Here is a 23079-nt window from a genome sequence, read left to right as displayed (position 1 = left end):
GCAAGCCTCCCCCTTTTTCCTCCAAACATAATGATGGTCATTATGGTCAAACAGTTATATTTTTTATTGATCAGACCAGAGGACATTTCTCCAAAAAGTATGATCTTTGTCCCCATGTGCAGTTGCAAACCGTAGTCTGGCTTTTTTATGGTGGTAATTGGAGCAGTGGTTGCTTCATTGCTGGGCAGCCTTTCAGGTTATGTCGATATAGGACTCGTTTTACTGTGGATATAGATACTTTTGTACCCGTTTCCTCCAGCATCTTCACAAGGTCCTTTGCTGTTGTTCTGGGATTGATTTGCACTTTTCGCAACAAAGTACGTTTATCTCTAGGAGACAGAACGCGTATCCTTCCTAAGCAGTATGATGGCTGCGTGGTCCCATGGTGTTTATACTTGCGTACTATTGTTTGTACAGAAGAACGTGGTACCTTCAGGCGTTTGGAAATTGCTCCCAAGGATGAACCAGACTTGTGGAGGTCTACAATTGTTGGAAAAATTACTGTCATGCACAAAGTAGATGTCCTAATCGACTTGCCAAAACTACAGTTTGTTAACAATACATTTGTGGTGGTTGAAAAACGAGTTTTAATGACTCCAACCTAAGTGTATGTAAACTTCCGACTTTAACTGTATGTTCCATTTATTAGGTTTACAGTATTATCCAGCCAGCATGCAGAGCACACCACTGAGAAGTTGTTAGAGAGATGCTTTAAAGCCACCCAACCCATGAGTGTGTGAGAGCTGGGCCTGTCAACTTCAGGCAGAGCTGTAATGGTGAAGAGAGCCTGTTCCTGGAGATCCAGTGACTCACACAGAGTGGCCCTCCCAAACCTTTCCCAGCACTGGCTTAGCCATCCAAAACAAATTCTTACACAAACATGAACTCATCCTTGCTCCCATCACATAAACCCAAATCATGCACAAACCAAGTCAAGAGACTCTCAGGCAGTAACTCTCTCTCTGTGCCAGTAACACTCTCTCACACACATCCAGTCATAGACATCTATCATCTCTCTATTCTCAACATACTGAAACACACTAAGCCACATTACCAGCACACACAGACCAAAATCCCAATCACAAATAATTTCCTCATGGCCTCAATACACAAATGGTCGTAAGTCTTTAATGTCAAATGAAATGATAAAATATTAATATTTTCATGCTTGTCCATTTGAAGGAAATCCTTGATCTCAATGATCTGTCTTGGACGCCATGCTAATTTTGCACTTGTAATGATAAATATGCTTTTAAATGCTTTTTTTGTACAATATAACACAATTAAAACCCACATGAATGCTGCTATTGACAAAGGCACTTAAAGGAGGGCTGAATATCTGGATAAGCCAATACAGAGGAGTTATTTATTTCACTCACTCACACGTCCAACGTAAAAGCTAAAAACATGTAAACAAGAGTGACTTCTATATAGCTCTCCACTGATATGTTGTCGCAGTGAAGCCGCTTCTCACAAACCCACTAATACTAACCAATGTCCAAGGAGCTAATCTCATAAAAAGGATGAACCCTCCACATAAAAAGTGTCATTGATTTATTGGTCACTCCTTAATGGAGTCAATCAATCAGCATGCAGAGAAACAACAGCCTGGTTTCTAGTTAGTAACCACTACAAACACTAAGCAATAACATAGAAACCTATACCACCACCATCAAATCATTGATTTGGAGATATCGTATGACTTTCCTTACACCCTCATTTCAGAATGTCTACATCAATCACTCCACACTCAATACATGTATGGCTATTTCATCTGCACTTAAACAGCCTACTGATCACACACATCCCTGTCCCCATCAGCCCTCACACATCACGTTCCTCTTAGTTCTCTACCGTACAGACCACTGTATAACTACCTGAAATACAAAATGGCTTATAGTTTATACTGTATATACAGACATTTATAAAAACAAGCCACAAAAACAAGGAAAAGAAAATACATCAACAAGAGAGGATTTGAAAGTGTAGAGATGGGAAAGAAAGGAAGTTCAAGGGGCAGTTCTAAGAACAGGAAAAGGAGGATGGAAGAAGCAGAGGTCCAGCAGGAAGAGATGAAGGTGCAGAAGAGGCGAGGGAGGAGAGGAGGTGGTAGTGGAAGACAGTGAGAGGACGGCAGGCCAGAGAAGTCGGTCTGTCTGTTCACCGAGGCTTGGAGAACGGGAAATGGACAGGGGCACAGCAGTAGACTGTGGAGGGGAGAGGCAGAGAGAGGGAAAAAAAGAAGACATGAGATAGAAATAGGACAGGGTAGATAAGTGTTCTGGAGCCCTGGAGAAAGAAGTTGCAGCTATCGCAGCCTGACAACAGAAACTCACAGCCTTTTACAGACAGCAGGAGATTAACAAAAACATACAATGAAAGCCTCACAGGTTGATTAACGTTGCGTCTTAAATGGCACACTATTCCCTATATAGTGCATTACTTTTGAACAGAGCCCTATAGGCCCTGGTCAAAAGAAGAGCATTATATAGAGAATAGGGTACCATTTGGGATACAAGGAACTTCACTGTCACAGCTGACCTTCAGCATTGGGCTCAGCTTGCCTATCAGCCTGTCTGTTATAAAGGAGGCCTCGTAACTGTTTAACTGGCTGCAAAGGAGTTGAACGACGTGGCAAGCCTGGATAGAATGTCCACATGAGCCGGACTACACGTTAAGAGGGAAAACTGTGATACACACAGATTGATTTTAACATTCTTGTCATTTAGCAGAAGCTCTGATCCAGAGCAACTTAGTGCATACATTTTCATATATATATTTTTTTGTACTGGTCCCCTCTGGGACTCAAACCCACAACCTTGTCATTGCAAGCACCATGGTCTATCAACTGAGCCACACAGGACATTCAACATTCAACAACAACTATGAAGTTCAGGGACTGAAAAAGGAGAGGAGTTAGAGGAAGACATGAAGGTTGGAAGGAGAGTGGCTGGCTGCCGGAGGGAAAGGCAGCCCAACAGTAGAGGAGGTCAGCTGGGATGAGAGACCTACACTGAGGGACCTCCTCCCCGTGGCTCTCTGGTGAGGCATCGGGGGAGTCTGGGTCTGAGGGAGGGGGAGGGTACTGCGGGGGTGGGGGGATGACTAACTGGGGGGGCTCCCGTACTGGGGTTCGCAGAGGTTTGAGTGGCACTGGACACTCAGCACCTAAAGAAAAGGAAGGATGCAGAATGGGGGAATGGGGGAAATCAATAAGCTTAAATTATATTGCCTTTGTTCATCACCGGGGCGGCAGGGTAGCCTAGTGGTTAGAGCGTTGGACTAGTAACCGGAAGGTTGCGAGTTCAAACCCCCGAGCTGACAAGGTACAAATCTGTCGTTCTGCCCCTGAACAGGCAGTTAACCCACTGTTCCCAGGCCGTCATTGAAAATAAGAATTTGTTCTTAACTGACTTGCCTGGTTAAATAAAGGTAAAAAAATAAAAAATAAAAAAAAAATCATACTGTGCAGAAAGAAATTCGTTTTTTTATTTTTTTTTTACATTAAACAATAAGCAAAATACACAAGACAATCAATGAATGGATACATTAACAAATAACTGAAAGCTGCTTATAACTGCTTAAAGTATGTGGAGAAAGTACAGTAAAGCTACTCTCTTGAGTGGAAACCTCTCAGTGTCAATTGTGTTGCTTGCTGATCAGAGTCTCTAATCAGAGCCGCTTAAACAGAGCAGAGCAGAGATAACATCAGACTCCAGCTAGGGAAGATAGAAATGGAGCTTCACAAAACACTCCAGGCCAGGGCAGGACTACCGCATTTGGGGGCACCTGTTTTAGAAAAACGTTGCAGTTTGAACCTTTTCACCTGTGAGTTCCAGCGTGAGTTGTTTTATGCACCGGATGTCAGAATCAAAGTTTATTTGTCACGTGTGCCAAATACAACAGAGAAATGCTTATTTCCAGGTTCTAACCAATGGTGCGGGGAAAAAAGGTATGCATGTGTGTGTAGGTAAGTGAAGAAAAAAAAACAGTAAAAAGACATTTGAAAAAAAGAGTAGCAAGGCTATATACCTGTTAGTCAGGCTTATTGAGGTAGTATGTACATGTTGGTATCATTAAAGTGACTATGCATATATGATGAACAGAGAGTAGCAGAAGCATAAAAAGAGGGGTTGGCAGGTGGTGGGACACAATGCAGATAGCAAATGTGCGGGAGCACTGGTTGGTCGGGCCAATTTAGGTAGTATGCACTGTTCCAAAATGTGATTGATGCACAACAGGACAGTTAACCCACGCTGCCTACTAATTATCTATAGGCTGTTTCAACCTGTCAATTTCTAATTATTTTCTAACAAGTTTTATTTTCTAACAACGGTATGAATTGAGGTGTGTTCCGCCTCCTCAATAATTCACATAAAAGTAGCCCATTTCACTGTTGCGGACAATATATGTTTGAGGCTTTACTACTGAGCCGGAGAAACTTTTCTCTTCGAGGAGAGCTCAAGCACCTCCCCAGTGTTTCCACAGATCAAATATGCAGATATTTGCGCAGTCTTGCACAAACTTTATCCCCCTGGCACATTTTCTGGCTGGCGCTCGCATTGCCTTCATTGTTGTTTTCCTTACAAATAACAACTTCGGACATGTGTGCGTTCCTATCAAAGTAAGTGCCTTATTTTCTGTATATCGTGTTGTCTTTTCTACTGTAGCATACAGCATAATGTATTTCCAGTTTTATTCACGTTTTCAAGTACAGTTTACAAATAATGCACTCTGATTATTGCATAGATTGTAATGGACACATTTGATATGTGTAAAATACTTTTTTGAATGTTGTACTGATTATGATACCTAAGCTATTTGCCAGCTAAGTGTGATGCCATGTTTGTTGACATTATACCATGCATTCTGGGTGTCACGTAAACATCTGTCAGACAAAATATGTTATAATGAGGTGAAGGAATAGTTCACTCATCTTTCGAGTAAACTTCCAGAAGTGAATGAAGGGAAGTGAATGATCATAGACAACACATCCCCTTCAACATGCATACTGCAAACAGACCAAACTCCTCGTCTCCTCTTCATATCTTTGGTTGACGCGAAAAAACTAACTGGGTGGCGTGCACACACTACCCATCGCCGGATTACATTCGATTTTTAGAAAGTGTTTTACTCAATTATTTTGATCAATGGTGAGCTCACCCTTGACGTGATGAATTGTAAATCGTTATTTAAATGAGTTAATTCACATTGTGGTTTCTGTTAGCTAACTATGACCGCTTGTGTTATGTCAATCTTTCCTCAGTTAGCGCTAGGATTAATGTTTACATTTTCCGGTTTGGATGATTGTGTTATGCTGCCGCTACTTCTGTGAATGTCTGAACATTGCAGCCAAAAATAAACGGGTCACATTCAGGACATAACTTTGTAAGGACTGTGTTTGTGCAAAATATTTCTGTGAAGAAACAGTGTGGCCAGCTCAAACGCTGACTGTTGCATCAATCGAAACATCCAGGGGGTTTCAGAACAGTAGGCCACTTGACAAAACAAGAAACTTCATATCTGGTGTTTTATGTAACACTGATAAATCAAAATTAGTCAACAGTTGACTATAGATTTTCAGAATATTGTCATCTGGGATTTCCATTTAAAAGGGGATCTGCTTTGACTCATATCAGTGATCACACACATAGTATGGGCACACAGCAGCAGTAAACTCAGAGAAACATTCAGAGAAATCTTTGTGATTATGATCTCACAGAAAGACTGATTGCACTGTGTGGACTGGAGCTGAACGGCCTGCCACGGGGGTGTAACTGTTTGTTGGTCCTAAATAGAACCCTATTACCTACATAGTGCCCTACTTTTGACCTGGGCCCATAGGGCTCTAATCATAAATAGTGCCCTATAAGGGAACAGGGTGCCAATTGGGATAAAACCAGTTACAGGCTGATGTAATTGCAGCCAGTGCTGAGCGATGTGAGCAATATGTCAACGTATGCCTCACGCATCCCTTACTCAACAGCTGATGGACCACATGGAGTAGAGCTGGCTGTGGGAGTGACTGACTATCTCTACGCCTCAGCCCCTTTAGATGATTGACTGTGTTCCAGGTGTGACAGCTAGCGCCACAAAAATATGCATCTAGCTACGGGACTTAACCGCACACAGCAGATTAAAATGAGAGATTCCCTATTGTCAGCACATTGAAGATAAAGACGTAGGGTAAGAAACACACCTTTCAGAGGCTAACAGATGACCTACAGGCCCTTTAGAAACACTGAGGGGACATGCGCACCCACACACACAGCACGTGGGTGCGTGGATTGATTGAAACAGCCCCAATTGAGTGTGTTGAAGTCTCCAGTTTATTTTCGGACAGAAAATGTATCTTAAGATGAGAAACAACGATCCAAAAACCATCTATTAGAGAGACCGCCTCTGTGCCTGAGCCAAACATATACAATTGGTTCGAGGGACTGTTTTTTTCCACTATGATGGTGTGAGAGAGAAGAGGCAGAGCTGGGAGGGAGGGAGGGAGAGAGGGAGGGAGAGAGGGAGGGAGAGAGGGAGGGAGAGAGGGAGGGGGAGAGGGAGGGGGAGAGGGAGAGGGAGAGGGAGAGGGAGAGAGAACAGACGAAAAGAGGAAAAGAGAGCACAGAGGAGCAGTGTGCCATGTGAGAGAGGAGAGAAATGTCTGGGTTGCACTACTCCTGCTAACAAAGCCAATAAAGGTTCTCTCTCTTCACACAGCTGGAAAGGGCAGGAAACAAATGCGCTCACATACATTCTAGAACATAAAAAACGATTATCTTTAGCCCACAGGGGTTAAATAAGGGGAAACATCTAAAATCCCTGTAGTACATCATCCCTAATTGATGCATGTCATCTATTTATTTTACAGACTGTACAACCGGTGATGTACAATCACAAATATACAACTCCAGATCAGAACATAATGATTTGTTTTCTTGTGTTTTGGGGAAGTCTAGTTGTTCTGCCTTGTGAGCAACAGATGGGTCTGTGGTTCTGACAGGGTCTTCACAGCAGAAGTCTATTAGATACAGTGCCTTGCAAAATAATTCATCCCCCTTGGCGTTGTCCCCGTTTTGTTGCATTACAACCTGTAATTTAAATTGATTTTTATTTGGAATTAATGTAATGGACATACAAAATAGTCCAAATTGCTGAAGTGAAAAAAAAAACAAAAAAAAAACTTGTTTCAAATTTTTTATTTTTAAGAAAATGAAAAAATGAGAAGTGGTTTGTGCATATGTATTCACCCCCTTTGCTATGAAGCCTCTAAATAAGATCTGGTGCAACCAACTACCTTTAAAAAAAGTCATATAATTAGTTAAATAAAGTCCACCTGTGTGCAATCTAAGTGTCACATGATCGGTCACAGGATCTCAGTATATTTGCACTTGTTCTGAAAGGCCCCAGAGGCTGCAACACCACTAAGCAGGGGGCACCACCAAGCAAGAGGCACCATGAAGACCAAGGAGCTCTCCAAACAGGTCAGGGACAAAGTTGTGGAGAAGTACAGATCAGGGTTGGGTTATAAAAAAATATCAGAATGTTTGAACATCCCACGGAGCACCGTTAAATCCATTATTAAAAAATGGAAAGAATATGGCACCACAACAAACCTGCCAAGAGAAGGCTGCCCACCAAAACTCACAGACCAGGCAAGGAGGGCATTAATCAGAGAGGCAACAAAGAGACCAAAGATAACCCTGAAGGAGCTGCAAAGCTCCACAGCGGAGATTGGACTATCTGTCCATAAGACCACTTTAAGCCGTACACTCCACAGAGCTGGGCTTTATGGAAGAGTGTCCAGAAAAAAACCATTGCTTAAAGAAAACAATAAGCAAACATGTTTGGTGTTCGCCTTCCAGCAGGACAATGACCCTAAGTATACTGTTAAAGCAGCACTCAAGTGGTTTAAGGGGAAACATTTAAATGTCTTGGAATGGCCTAGTCAAAGCTCAGACCTCAATCCAATTGAGAATCTGTGGTATGACTTAAAGATTGCTGCATATCAGCGGAGCCCATCCAACTTGAAGGAGCTGGAGCAGTTTTGCCTTGAATAATGGAGAAAAATCCCAGTGGCTAGATGTGCCAAGCTTATAGAGACATATCCCAAGAGACTTGCAGCTGTAATGGCTGCGATTTTAATTCCAGGTTGTAAGGCAACAAAATAGGAAAAATGCCAAGGGGGTGAATACTTTTACAAGCCACTGCAGGTCTGTGGGTCTGACAGGGTCTTCCCAGCAGAAGTCTATTTGTTCTGCACAGTGTCTTGGGAATAGCAGAGGGGAGGGAGACACACCCAGGTCTATAAATCAACTCCTCAGAGCAGTCTGCTTTAAGTGCGTCCACTGCGCTAAACACTTCATCCCTCAACCTCTCATCCTCGCCAAGCTAAATAAATATTGTCCGCTTCAACCCGCTTCAAGAAAAGACAATCGATATAACTCTAGTCTTGTGCATTTTGTTCCCTTGTTAGATTAGGTAGTACAGTGATTCTTTTAGGATGGAGAAATGTCAAATTCTACACTACAGTGCATCAATAGGAATAGTGAGGCTAATAGCAATGCTATTTCACCTGGTTTACTGAGGACAGATTGTACAAAACGTAAGGCAATTAAATCTGCAGCGCTGCAATCCCGGCCAACTCCTGTCCTGTGACGTGGGGGTTATTTTGTTTATGCTGCCTTGGGTCTCTACTGGCTAAATGTCTGTACAGGTATCATGTCTACCACCAGCAACTCAGTTCAGGTTGAGGGGAACCTGTTATAGTGAAAAGCGGTAGTAATGCAACAATCCTTGCGGGTGTTCTCAAATTGGGTAAAACCAGTTGGAGGAGATCATTAAGGAACCTACCTAGGCAAGGGTTGTTACACTGCTATATGACTGCTATAACACTGTGACTGGAACAGCCTGCGGGTTGACAGGAGAGAAAACTCAAATCGGCCTCTTTACATTGACTATATGTGTACTGATGATACTGACCCATGGCGCTGTGTCGGTTGTTCTCCGTCTCGTCTAGTTTCAGGCCAAGAGCAGATTCTCCTCTGGTCTCCTCTGGTGTGGTACTGCGGGACAAGTAGGGGGTGGGCTTGGCCTTGTCAGCGTTGCTGCTGGGGGTTGAGTCAATCTTTTCAACTTTGCTGGTAGGGGCGGCGTAAGAGGCGACACTGATCATAGTCTTGCTCCTGGGGCCGGTGACAACCTTGCTGGGGGCGGCGTCTCGGGAGGAGTCAGCCATGGCAGCACTGCTGCTGGGGGTGGAATCAGGGCCGGGCTTGGACACATCAGCCCTGCTGGAGGCGGAGTCAGAGTCGGCCATTGAGGTGTCAGCGACAGAGGTGCCGGCGGCGACCCCACTACTGCTACTGCTGTAGACAGACCCATTGCTCAGCTCAGAGCCAGAGTCCTCCTCCGCAGGCAGGCTGGGGGTAGGAGAGCTGGGGGCTGGGGATGGAGAGGGGGCCATCTGGGCAGAGATGAAAGGTGCTGGGGTGCTAGGAGTTGGGGTAACAGAGGTAGTAGGAGTAGGAGGGGGTGCCGGGGCCTTCCTCTTCCTCAGTGTACTCTCTGAGTCAGGAGCCACCTGAGAGAGAGGGAGAGAGAGAGAGTAATGAGTCTCGGGCTTAATAACTCCCCCTAGCCGTGACAATATACCCTATAAACCATTTATTCTTGGACATCATCACTGCTCATTATCATTATTAAAAAGGTGCAGTACACAGAAACCACGTCTCCATTTCCTGGTTGCTAAAATTCAAAACTGTTACAAAACAAGCAATCATTGTGTAGAAAGTCATTGTACCATCTAAGCCGTTGTGAAATATATTTTCTATAACCAAAAATACTGTATTTACAGCAGTTGAAGCAGGTGTACAAAACCAAAAATAAGACGCAAAAACATAACATAAGAATGGGAATCATAGAAATAGAGCACATAGAACAGACCAACTGCTTGTTAGACTTGCTTTCATTGAGAATGACATAACTAACATTTCTATGTGAATTTGGTCAGATCGTCAAAAAGTTACATATTGTAGTTATAAGTTATTAATACCTTTTAAAGATTAAATGAATTGTATGTATTATGGAACTTTGCCTGTCAGTCAGACTATCAGTCAAAATATCTAAGTGTTCCATGTTTATTTGTTTGCTGTTACTGAAAGGGGTATTATTGCTTCCTTATACAACAAAACAATGTATGACCCATTTAATCTCAGCATGTCCTCTGATCTGGAGGCATGGAGATAAAAACACAATGTGTTTGGTGGCCACTTCAAATCAAGCTTTATTTATATAGCACATTTCAGACAGTAATGCAATGCAGGGCGCTTCACAGGAAAACTCACAAATAAAACGACAACAAAACATAAGAACAAGAAAAACTGAAACACTAAAAAAGCAGCCTAAGGAAAACGTGTGTTTCAAGGTGTGTTTTAAAATCTCTTAAATATGTCCCCAGTTTCGGCCCATCTCATGTTCTCTATCAGGCTATTCCAGAGGCTGGGGGCATAGTAACTAAAGGCTACCTCTCCATGCATCTTGGTCCTAGACTTTGGGATAGTTAAAAAGGCCAGTGCGAGAGGACCTGAGGGACCTACTGGGTACATTACTTAAAAGCATGCCTGACATGTATTGGGGTGCACAATCGTGGATTGATTTAAAAACCAATAGAAGTGCAGTAGCAGCCAGGGCATTGACTTTAAAACCGGTGTAATGTGGGCTCTCCGTCTCGTCTTGGGCAGTACCCATGTTGCAGGATTCTGTTTGTTTTGCAGTTGACCAGTGACTTTCTTGGGTAGACCAGACAGGAGAGCATAGACCAGACAGGAGAGTATTGCAGTAGTCAAGCCTGCTTGTAACAAAAGTATGGATGACTCTCTCTGTATCATCCTGAGATCGAAACAGCCGCAACTTGGCAATGTTCCTCAGGTGGTAAAAAGCTATTTTGGTCACATTCTTAATGTGTGATTCGAAATTTAGATCAGAATCGAACATGACCCATAGGTTTTTTTACCTGCTGTTTTCTTCGATGCCCATGAATCCTATTTGACCGTAATGTTTTATGTGACCTAAAGCTTCACATTGATCAAAAAAGGTGTTGCGTGAGTTTGGGCACATTAGCCTCATCTCAAAATAGTTGTGATAGGAGAAAACTGAGGATGGAAAGTTACTCCACAATACTAACCTAAATGACAGAGTGAAAAGAAGGAAGCCTGTACAGAATAAAAATATTTCAAAACTTGCATCCTGTTTGCAACAAGGCACTTAAGTAATACTTCAGAAAATGTGGAAAAGCAACGTCTCATTGCTGCAACTCCCATACAGACTCAAGAGAGGCGAAGGACGAGAGCCGTACATCCTCCGAAACACAAACCAACCAAGCCGCACTGCTTCATGACACCGTGCCCCACTTAACCCGGAAGCCAGCCGCACCAATGTGTCGGAGGAAACACCGTACACCTGGCGACCGTGTCAGCGTGCACTCCGTCCGGCTCGCCATAGGAGTCACTAGTGCGCGATGGGACAAGGACATCCCTGCCGTCCAAACCCTCCCCTAACCCGGTCGACGCTGGACCAATTGTGCGTCGACCCATGGGTCTCCCGGCCGCAGACAGCTGTGACAGAGCCTGGACTCGAACCCAGAATCTCTAGTGACACAGCTAGCACTGCCTTAGACCACTGCGCCACTCGGGAGACTCACTGAGTACCAATCTACATATTTTCAAGCATAGTGGTGACTGCATCATGTTATGGGAATGCCTGTAGTCATTAAGGAGTGGCATGTTTTCCAGGATAAAAAATTAACGGAATGGAGCAAAGCACAGGCAAAATCCAAGAGGAAAAGCTGGTTCAGTCTGCTACCACCAGACACAGAGATTAATTCAACTTTTAAGCAGGACAATAACCTAAAACAAGGCAAAATCTACACTGGAGTTGCTTACCAAGAAGACAGTGAATGTTCCTGAGTGGCCGAGTTACAGTTTTGACTTAAGTCTGCTTGAAAATCTATGGCAAGACCTGAAAATGGTTGTCTAGCAATGACCAATTTGAAAGAGGTTGAAGACTTTTGAAGATAATAAATGGGCAAATGTTGCACAATCCAGGTGTGGAAAGCTCTTAGAGACTTACCCAGAAAGACTCACAGCTGTAACTGCTGCCAAAGGTGATTCTAACATAGAGTATATTGAATCAGCGGGTTGAATACTTATCAAATCAAGATACAGTATATTAGTGTATTATTCTTCATATTCGTTTTAACTGTTCTAATTGTTAAAATTTCTCAGACTTTGACATTAGAGTATTTTGTGTAGATCATTGACCAAAAAATGACAAATACATTTTAATCTCACTTTGTAACACAACAAAATGTGAAAAAGGCACTATATATACACAGTTGAAGTAGGACGTTAAGAAGGCCAGCATCCTCTTCACTGTTGATATTGAGACTGGTGTTTTGCGGGTACTATTTCATGAAGCTGCCAGTTAGGACTTGTGAGGCGTCTGTTTCTCAAACTAGACACTAATGTACTTGTCCTCTTGCTCAGTTGTGCACCGGGGCCTCCCACTCCTCATTCTATTCTGGTTAGAGACAGTTTGCGCTGTTCTGTGAAGGGAGTAGTACACAGCATTGTACGAGTTCTTCAGTTTCTTGGCAATTTCTCGCATGGAATAGCCTTCATTTCTCAGAACAAGAATAGACTGACGAGTTTCAGAAGAAAGTTCTTTGTTTCTGGCCATTTTGAGCCTGTAATCGAACCCACAAATGCTGATGTTCCAGATACTCAACTAGACTAAAGAAGGCCAGTTTGCTTTTTTAATCAGAACAACAGTTTTCAGCTGTGCTAACAATTGCAAAATGTTTTTCTAATGATCAATTGGCCTTTTAAAATTATAAACTTGGATTAGCTAACACGTGCCATTGGAACACAGGGGTGATGGTTGGGCCTCTGTACGCCTACGTAGATATTCCATTAAAACAGCTACAATAGTCATTTACAGCATTAACAATGTTTTCATTGTATTTCTAAGCAATTTGATATTTTAAAATGGACAGAAAATGTGATTTTCTTTCAAAAACAAGAAATGGTATAAGTGACCCCAAACTTTTGAATGGCAAGGTGATTCGTGTATATTATAATTGTTTTTTTGCTAGGTAGCGTTAGCTTGCGCTAGTCGGATGTACCTGTGCCAAAACTCCGGTATTTTTCATCCTATAACTTGTTCTCCATCATCTTTTTAAATAGTGAGCCAACATGTTTTCAGCCATTTTATTTCCATGACTGATCAAAACTCATTCTCATGCTCTTGTCTCTCTGCAGCATATAGTGAGCAATATGTTTGGAACATTTAATCGCAACATCAAATTGCAATACTATAGAATGGTGATGTTGTGGAAAATTCTGCCACCACAGTGAGAATTGCAATACATATTGTATCGGCACCTACGTGTCGTGATAATATTGTATCATGAGGTCCCTGGCAATTCCCAGCCCTAATTAAAATGGGTCAACACTTCCTTATCCCTTCGACTAATTTCCCCCCTGCTACAAACTGTCTGTACTACTACTATCATCTGTCTGCATGTCAACTGGTCAGCTGTTTATGAACTCAATGACCCAGGTCTCCAGCACAGAGACCATCGATATGGAAAGACAGCACAGCATGGGCAGCCCCATTGCTTAGTATGCTCCTACTGAAAGGGATATTATTGCTTCCTTATACAACAAAACAATGTGTAATCCCTTTAACCTCAACATGTCCTCTGATTCTGAAGGCATGGACATAAAAACACTTCCAACTGTGTTTGGCGGGTACTTCAAACCTTTGCATGGGAATCCTATTTGACCGTAATGTGTGTGACCTAAAGCCTTACATTGAACAATTGGTGTCGCGTGAGTTGGGGTTGGGAGTGCTTAAACCTCTTCACAAAGGCGTTCCTCACCTTTTCTATGGTTGCACATATCATCTACGCAAGGGTCAACTTTGATGTCTAAATATTTAATGTACGTGACAGCACCGATCACGTTTGTGAAGAAACAAATGACCATATATTTGCCTCAGCCTCAACTCTTATTTGTGTGTGTGCAAATCTGATACAAAGGTGAAGAAAAACATTTATCTCAAATGTGAAGACAATGTATTAAAATGGGTCAACGCTTCCTTCTATCTTCAACAAATTTTCCCCCCTGCTACAAACTGTCTGTTCCACTACTGTCGTCTCTCCGCATGTCAACTGGTGAGCTGTCTATGAACTCAATGACCCAGGTCTCCAGTACAGAGACCATAGATATGGAAAGACAGCACACGTTCTATCCTTGCAAATGGCATCCTGTGTGACAGCATGGCTAGCCCCATTGAGGGCTATCTCCATTTTAAAGTAGTCATCCAGAGCCCTCTATCTTCATGGCAGAGACAGACAGCCATTACCCTGGTATTACTATTCCCTCTACCACTGACAGACTAACTCCCCATGCTTCCTCATCTTACATGCTCCATTAGATTCAAAGTTAACCTGACACAACTCACTGTCTCAAAACTATGCAGTAAATGTATGGTCCAATGAGAAATATTCACCACTCTCTAAAGTGTGTGTGCAAACGGTTTATATTGCTGTCGTTATGCTTCCAACATATATATCAGATTTAGACGGGAGCTAAACCATTGCCATGCAGGGTTATTAAATATACTAAGCAAGGCAAGCTTTGGTCTCCGTTTGGCCAATCTTATGTACATGTTCCCCAGACTTAAGTTGGCTCCTCTAAATCCCAAAGTGCGCCACTCAGTCACTTTAAACCGTAATCCATAGCTGAGCAACACAATCAATTCCCCTGGTATGTTTACACTCCAGTACAACAGTAGTATGGAGCATTCATAGAGAATAGCATGATTAGTCAGAGGACGCTGTCGCTTCGTTCTGCTGCACTGGGCTGCACAGTGTTGTCTTTCACTCTGAAGAGCAGCCAATCAGTCACACACGTGCGCACACACACACACACATCTTCATATACCAGTCAGTCATCCGTTACTGCTTCAACTTTGCCCCACATGCTATGGTATGCCAGAGACCGACAAGTATGAACGGTGGTGTGATGGTGGAGTTGGTGGAGGTGCATACACAGTTCAGGGAGTTTACGCAACTCAACCTCTAAAGAAGTGCAAGGTGGCGGGCAGTAAGTAACACAGCGTTCCAACCACAATGACTCAATCCCAGAGAAACACCACAAGCATTTTCTTAGAATATAAAAATAAAACAAGGACATTCTGACTTACTTCAACCACATTCAAGCAATAAAAATAAAAATGTTTGACAAATCATTTGTTATGGCTTGTTGCTACTTTCATCGCAATTTCAAGGTGGTGGAGGTGATTTCTCAGGGAGGTGATTTTCCATGAGCCATGCCCAAACTGCTGTGCACTCTCTCACCCAGTCAGACTTGCCTACCTACCACTTGCACAACCCTGCAGCGCTCTACTAACTCTATATCACAGACTGCATCAAATCACATTTACTATACACTGATGTGCTGCCACTCTATGCTATCATTCAGTCAAATATTTCTATAGCTTTTCTACCACCTAATCCTGCAGGAATGCTAGCTCACTCCTTAATGGTTGACTTGGTCTATGTCACAAAAGGGACCCATAGTGCACTACGTTAGACTAGAGCTCTATGGGCCCTGGTCAAAAGTAGTGCACTATTACGTGAATAGGGTGCTTATTGGGGATGCATGCTCAGTCCCCTGGCTGCCAAAGCTCCAGCTTTTTAATTACTCAACACAGCACACCGCTCCAGAGCTGGCACAGTGAATTTACAGGCTCTTTATGGTCAGACCACACACACACACACACACACACACACACCAAAGTAAAAGTATATCAGTGCTCATGGCATTAGTCCACTTCAAATAGAGAACCAATGTAGATGAAGTGTGGACTACTGTGTCAACTCTAGTGAAAATAGGTCCATTATATAATCTTTATCAGTGCTGGATATGACTTTGTCTGCTAAGCTTAAGATTACATTCTAACATAAAACCACAACAAGGCCTAGGTTTTTTGTCATTCTTTGAGGTACAAAACAATTCTTTCAAAAACTTGACTGTGATTTGGAAATAATAATGATTTAAGATGTGAACATAAACACAAAGCACAGCTCCAAACAAGACCCATTATCTCCAACAGGAGGAGAGAAGCCCATTAGAGCCAACATAACATGGTGAAAAAACAACATTCCCCACAACATTTCTGTGAGAAGACGCCACCACTACTTCATTAGATTTACACACACACACACAGAGAGAGATGGTAGACTACACAGTTCCAGTGGGCTGTTTGTTTTGGCATTAGGGGCCTCTTCCTTTGTTCCTGAAAACACAACATTTTCTTCCTTAGGAAAGAGGAAAGGAGCATGATAGAGAGAGACTCCCAAATGGTACCCCATATCAGTGTTTCCCAACCCTGGACCTTGAGTACCCCCAACAGAACACTTTTTCATTGTAGCCCTGGACAAACACAGCTCATTCAACTCATTGAGGGCTTGATGATTATTTGACAAGTTTAATCCAGTGTGCTTGTCCAGGGATACAATAAAAATGTGTACTGTTGGAGGTACTTGAGGATCAGGGTTGGGAAACACTACCCTATATAGTGCCCTACTTTTGACTAGGGCTCTGGTCAAAAGTAGTGTACTATATAGGGAATGGGGTGCCATTTGGGATACACACTAAACCTGCACTCAAAACTATTAGAGCTGCCCATGCTTCCGTTTCCAACTTATTTGAATCACACTGTTCCACAGCAGAGCCTGTCACACTGAAACATCCACAGTGTTGCCTAATCACTCATACATAAACTAGCAAGTTTGCATGAAGTGAAACAAGACAACCTAAAATAACCTGCATGGCCTTAAGTGATAGAATTTCATTTACAGAGGGTGTTGATTAAAGGAAATGGAGGTCTTGTCAGCAGATGGACTGAAAAACCAAGGCAGGCCACTTGAATAGTCCAATTCAGAGAGGCGTTGAGTAAGTTAAGGCTTCCACACCAACCATTCTCACTCTAACTCAGTGTTCTGCAGCCACATGGTTTACTTGCATAACAATCATGTAGGCCTAACTGAGGGATTGCAAACATATGACTCAGATCACAAGCTTCCTCTTAAAGGCATCATGTGTGACCTTACAGAATGTGGAACATTTAAAAAAACACTACTGATCAAAACTGAGGTTTCCCACGAATTCAAGTTTCTTCATTTTTTTTTATTTTTAAGAAAGGTTCCACAACCATTATGGAGAATGGTATCATCAGCCCAATGTAGAAATATCCAAACCACGCAAGATTGTAAACAGACGACTTGTATCTTGCTAAAACCGATTAAAACGGTAGGCTACATTAAAGTGGATTAAAATCGCTGCAGTACAAAGAGCCAATGACGGATTGATATGAAAGACTAAACCCCTCTTGGTTCAGATTATGACATCTCCCTAAGGAATAGTTTATGCAGGTAATGCTAGCCATCTCAATCAATCACACTTCGCCTGTGCTGCCAGCTATCCCCCTGATGGGATGGAGTCTGAGGCTATGTCCCAAATGGTACCATATTACTTATATAGTGCACTACTTTTGACCAGGACCAATAGGGATGCTGCCTCAGACTGTACTGCTTGGCAGGTCCCCCCTGAAAGCAGAGCCAGGAGTCGATACATCAACATCACTAGGAGCCATGCTGCAGAGAAAAACAGAGGATATTCACTAGGCTCCATGACTTGTGTCCCGTTGATTTAAATACTTGAGAATAGAGCAGGTCAACTACTGAGATTCAGAGAAGAATAACACTCATTAGAGTAGGATTGGAAAATTCTGGTAACTTTCCCGAGATTCCCAGATTTTCCAGAAATCATAGTTGGAAGATTCCCAGCATCAAGGGGAAAAAAAAGGAACAAGGAATCTGGAATTCTCCAACTAGGATTTCTGGAAAACCTGGCAATTTTGGGAAAGTTACTGTAATTGTACAACCCTACCCTGGAGTGAGCAGATTGAACCCCCCAAAAATGGAACCATAAAAGACATATTACTCAATGTCTATTACAAAATGCATCGAGCGTGTACTATAATGATCATGTACAACACTGTGTTCCTACAGTAGGCTCCAAGTCTCTTAGACCAATCACTATTCTAACCTAACCTACCTAACCCCCTTCCCTTTCAGTGGTCTTCTGAGTTAATGCCATCTCATCTCAAGAGATATTTGTTGAAATGATTCAAAAAATATACAGCAAACTTTTGTTTGTTGAACCCTCAACCTCACCTGTCCTCTGCTCTGACTATGTACAGTAACATTGCCATAAAGAGCCTGTCAAGCTGATTTCACGCCTATCTGCCTCTGGAAACACGACACCCCACTTATACATATTTGATGTTGTGCCACCAAAACACACCTCATTCACTGCTGCAATCTCAGAACCAAATCTGGTGTTTATGTTAACAGTTTGTCTGTCACTAGAAACCCCTGTTGCATAAGCCCGATTTTACCTTCCCAGCATGCCAAACAGGCTTACACAAGTGTGTTTGCCTGTGTAAAACCTATTACTGAACACTGAAGCAGAAAGCTCAGGATGACAGGCTAGGCCATGTCACAAAAGGCATTCTTTACATGACCTCTCACATGCTGACCACACCACTCGAGTTGCGTGTGTGAGCACTGCAATCATTGCAGCCATACAGTTTGCGAGTGTCTGTGTAGTCAGGCGCTAAAATAAAACTTGGTTCTATTTGTGACGCGTGACATGCTGCAAGTCCCACCTCTCCCATCTCCTCATTTGTTTTTAGGAGCATATACCCATGTGGGTGATTAAAAGATGAACTGAGGTCCACACTCCAGTCCAGTCGGTAGTGGTAATGCAACTTAAAGTTGGTTGCCAACCTCCATATAAAGTCCAAAGAAGAAGAAGAAGCCTGAAGGAGGAGAGTACTAGAAACAAACTTTTACCCTTTTATCTGTGGATTAATTGTCAGAGTAGAGGACCTTGTGTATTTCAAGTAAAATAACAACCCAATGTTTATATCCCAGGACAAATTAGCTAGCAACAGCAAGCTAGCTAGCTAAATTGGCATCAATGTTTAATGCTTTTCGACCTGTCCCCAAATTAATATAGTTGGTTCAGAGTTCGTTTTGATATTTCAACCTGTGTGTCCTGATCGCGTCTAGTGTGGGTGGGCAAAATCAACATGAGTGCAATGTCGCACGCGGACACACGCGCACGTGCTGTCTCGTCAGAATGTTAGCCTACTCCTGTCCAAATCATAATATCAGCTATTTGTCTAATAAAAGCTTAAAACACTCCTTCAGCACAATATGTTGTGTGCATACCAAATGGCACCATATTCCCTTTGAAGTGCACTATAAAAGGGAATAGGGTGCAATTTGGGATGCACACTTTTTTGTCTTGACCCCAGATAAACCCAGTTGGCTATTTGATTGAAGGTCTTGGGCTTGACTATTGGTTGTAAATTGATACTGTATTGAGATCAATAGAGGGTCATAACTAGTGATGGGGAAAATAAATCGATACAGTTATCAGGATGTTATTTTTGACGATATATAGTTTTTGACAATATCGCAATATTATTTGTGCACTAGTTGGCTGTACCTGCACCAAAACTCCAGTATTTTTCCTTCATAACTTGTTCTCCATCTTCTTTTTAAATTGGGAGCCAATTTGTTTTCAGCACCTTTATTTCCATGACTGATCAACACTTGTTTTCTCAATGTCTCTCTACTTGTCCCTCTGCAGCAGACATACAGTATGGTGAGAAATATTTTTTGGAACATCGAATCGCAATAAAATCACAGTATTGAATTGCAATACATATAAAATCAATAGAATTGCAATACTTATCGTATCGGCACTTAAGCATCGTGATAATATAATCGTGAGGTCCCTGGTAATTCCCAGTTTAACATTCTTAGAAAAAAGGGTTCCAAAAGGATTATTTTTGGTTTCCGGGAGAACCCTTTTTGGTTCCATAAGAATTTGACCTGAGAGAACCCTTTTTGGAACCAAAAGGATTCTACCTGGAACCAAAAAGGGTTATTCGAAAGGTTCTCCTATGGGTACAGCCAAAGAACCCTTTTAGGTTCTATATACTGTAGCACATTTTGCTATACAGAGTGTAGTCATACCCCAGGGGAACAGATTGTCATCACTACAACAATAGCCATCCTACCAGTAGCTCAGGCTCATGGAAAGGAGACCTAGGAGCAGCCATCCCATCCCTCAGGCACTCCGTCCTCATCTGATCTCTCTGTCCTTGTCTAACCCTCACAAAAGGTTACATCAGGCCCATGTGCCATGTGTCTCAACAAGCAGCCAGCCATCTTCCAAACACAATACTTTGTCTCATCCGTGCTAGCGAGTCACAGGACAGCAAGTGGTGTTTATCTCTGGGTGAACGGACTGATAAAGACGTCATCAGTGTGGTGTTTCTGAACAGTGTCTAATACCCTTTTCAGACATATGGAATGTGGCGCCTTGAAAGCGCCTCGGCTACAGCGTGTTTGTCTGTTAGTGTACGCTAGGGCTTTTTAAATGCCGACACGAAACCCTCTCTCGAGATCGTGTCGATGCACCACTGAACAGGCATTTTACTTGTCAATCAAATAATCTCGAGCTGCCTGAGTGCAACCTGGCTGCCTGCTCGCAGACCACTCTACCATGATTTACCAAGACGCTTAGTAAAAAGAAAACACATCTAGCACCCTACCATAAAAAACGGAATAAAAACACCACAACAGCACATCAATCAGCTCCTTTTATTGAACACTTCTGATCCGGCACTTTATTTAATTGTCTGAAAGCCTATCAATTGTTGCTATAAAAGGGTATAATAAGACAGGTGAGAGAAAAAATAAACTTGGAGCCACGACAACATAAACCCAAATTAAATCCTGTTTGGAAGAACAGCGTGAGTAGTACACAGAATACTGTGTGGACACCTTGTGCTTCTCTACAGGAGTATGTGTCCAAATGGCACCCTATTCCCTACATAGTGCACTAGTTTTAACCAGAGCACTGTAGACCCTGGTCAAAAGTAGTACACTATATAGGGAATAGGATGGCATTTAGGATGTAATCCATTTCACAGATTAACCAGTGTGTTCCTGTTAGTAACGGTCACTATGACCACAACACACAGTTCCAGACAAACCCCATTCTCTCCAACAGGACGAGAGAACCTTTAGAGCCAACATAACATGGTGAAAAAACAACATTTCCCACAACAACACCACGAGAAGAAAAAGAACACTACTACTATTGATATTAGATCCACAAACAGCACAAGGAGATTAGAGGAAATGTTTATCCAATGTTGCAATAGTTGATCTAAACACAGGTCACCATGACCTGAAGTGTGTGTGTGTGTGTGTGTGTGTGTGTGTGTGTGTGTGTGTGTGTGTGTGTGTGTGTGTGTGTGTGTGTTGCCCTCTCACCTGGTAGGCCTCCAGTGTGTAGCAGCCCTGGCAGGGTGTGGGGGCCGGGGGGGCCCGCCTCTTCTTAATCTCTATCCTGGGGGACATCCTGGAGATGTTCATGACGGACTGGGACTGGCCCAAGGTGCTGGGCCGCGCGTCCACACAGGGCACGATGGACACTGTGGACAGGCCCTGGATGAGGAGGGAGAGAGAAGGGTTAATGCAGAACAGAAAAATAATGACACACAGACAGATAATGTGACACATTCACACACACACACAGAGAGACAATTATAAACACACAAGAACAGAGCTACATATGAACTGAGTGGCATTTAAAGGTCAGGTAATTCTAAATGGTTTCAGAAACCCAAAATCACAGGTTGATATGGTGGACAGTGGAAATGTCAAGGGCCAGTCCTGAAGGGTGAGCATGGGTCATGCCCTTTATTCACTAACGCTGTGTCCCAAGTGGCACCCTATTCCCTGTTGTGCACTACTTTTGACAAGGACACATAACACTATATAGAGAATAGGGCGCCATTTGAGACTCCGATTAACATGCGCTCATTACTGAATCTAAAATATGAGCATATCTTCATCATGGTCTGTTACTGCAGTGGTAAATTAAGCCAATGCAAAGCTTAGTGTTGGGTCTGTCTCCTCTTGTCTGCAAGAGGAGGCACTCAGATCCCTGTGAATCAGGATGCTTTGTGACAGTTGTGACAGCTGCAGTCAGCTTTATTACCATTCTGTAGCTACTTCGCCTCGCTAATACACCCTCTGTCTGTCTGGGAGGGATGCTGCTGAGCAATGGGGGACGATCAAAGAATGATCAAAGGCTTTACTAAGCATCTGAAGCTTAGCCTGGTCCCAGATCTGTTTGCACTGCCTTTCCAACTCCTATGGTCAATGTCGTGCCAAGTGATCATAAAAAGCAGTTGGCAAGACAGCACAAACAGATCTGGGTCCAGGCTATCTGAAACATCCTAAGCGTCTGTCTCTGTACTGTAGCACAACTAGGAACAAAGATATGCATCTTTAAACGATGGTGGGGAGGTTTAAAGAAAGGAAAACATTAAGTCAAAATGACACAGCATTTCAGACCATTCCTGGGCAGAGGATCAAAGTAGTCATGAAAAAAAGTTCAAATGACTAAAACATTAAGTTCTAGTCATTAGAGGTAATCAGTGAACCAAGCACTTCTCACAGTGGGGAGAATGAATGAAAAATGTGCAGGAGGGAGAGAAAAGCACTCAAAAGTATTCAGACCTGGGCATAAATAGTATTTGTTTTCTTTCAAAAATATTTTTTAGCATTTGATTGAGCCTGCCTGGTGTGCCAGGTGGGCATGGTTTGAACTTCTGGGACTATTTCATTGGTTCCATTACACCAGGCAAGCACAATCAAACTAGTCTAGTCTACTAAGGAGAGCCACTGTGGCTTTGAGGGAGATGTGAGTTGCCAATTGCTTGCATATTGTATAAGCTTGGAAAAGCAGACCGAGCTACTATACAGTAATGGAGAGCAAAGAGAAAAATATGTATGTAACAAAAAACCTAGCTGGAGTCTTGGAATCCTGCAGTAGATTTACTGCTGCCCCGCTCTAAGAA

General features: G+C 42.7%; 1 protein-coding gene across 4 annotated transcripts in view; it reads right to left on the bottom strand.

Moving 5' to 3' along the window:
* The window catches only part of LOC139424396 (protein cordon-bleu-like), a 61288-nt gene that overhangs the window by 7994 nt on the left and 30215 nt on the right, over nucleotides 1-23079 (bottom strand). For all 4 annotated transcript variants that reach the window (XM_071176174.1, XM_071176189.1, XM_071176198.1 and 1 more), the window contains 2 exons: nucleotides 21485-21658; nucleotides 8977-9577 (listed from right to left, as the gene is read on the bottom strand). In XM_071176174.1, coding sequence (XP_071032275.1) covers nucleotides 8977-9577; nucleotides 21485-21658 — 775 coding nt within the window. The remainder of the gene's footprint in view (nucleotides 1-8976; nucleotides 9578-21484; nucleotides 21659-23079) is intronic.

This window comes from Oncorhynchus clarkii, chromosome 2, assembly GCF_045791955.1.
Source record: "Oncorhynchus clarkii lewisi isolate Uvic-CL-2024 chromosome 2, UVic_Ocla_1.0, whole genome shotgun sequence".
In the NCBI taxonomy this organism is placed as follows: Eukaryota; Metazoa; Chordata; class Actinopteri; order Salmoniformes; family Salmonidae; genus Oncorhynchus; species Oncorhynchus clarkii.
This window is presented reverse-complemented; position numbering and strand designations above follow the sequence as displayed.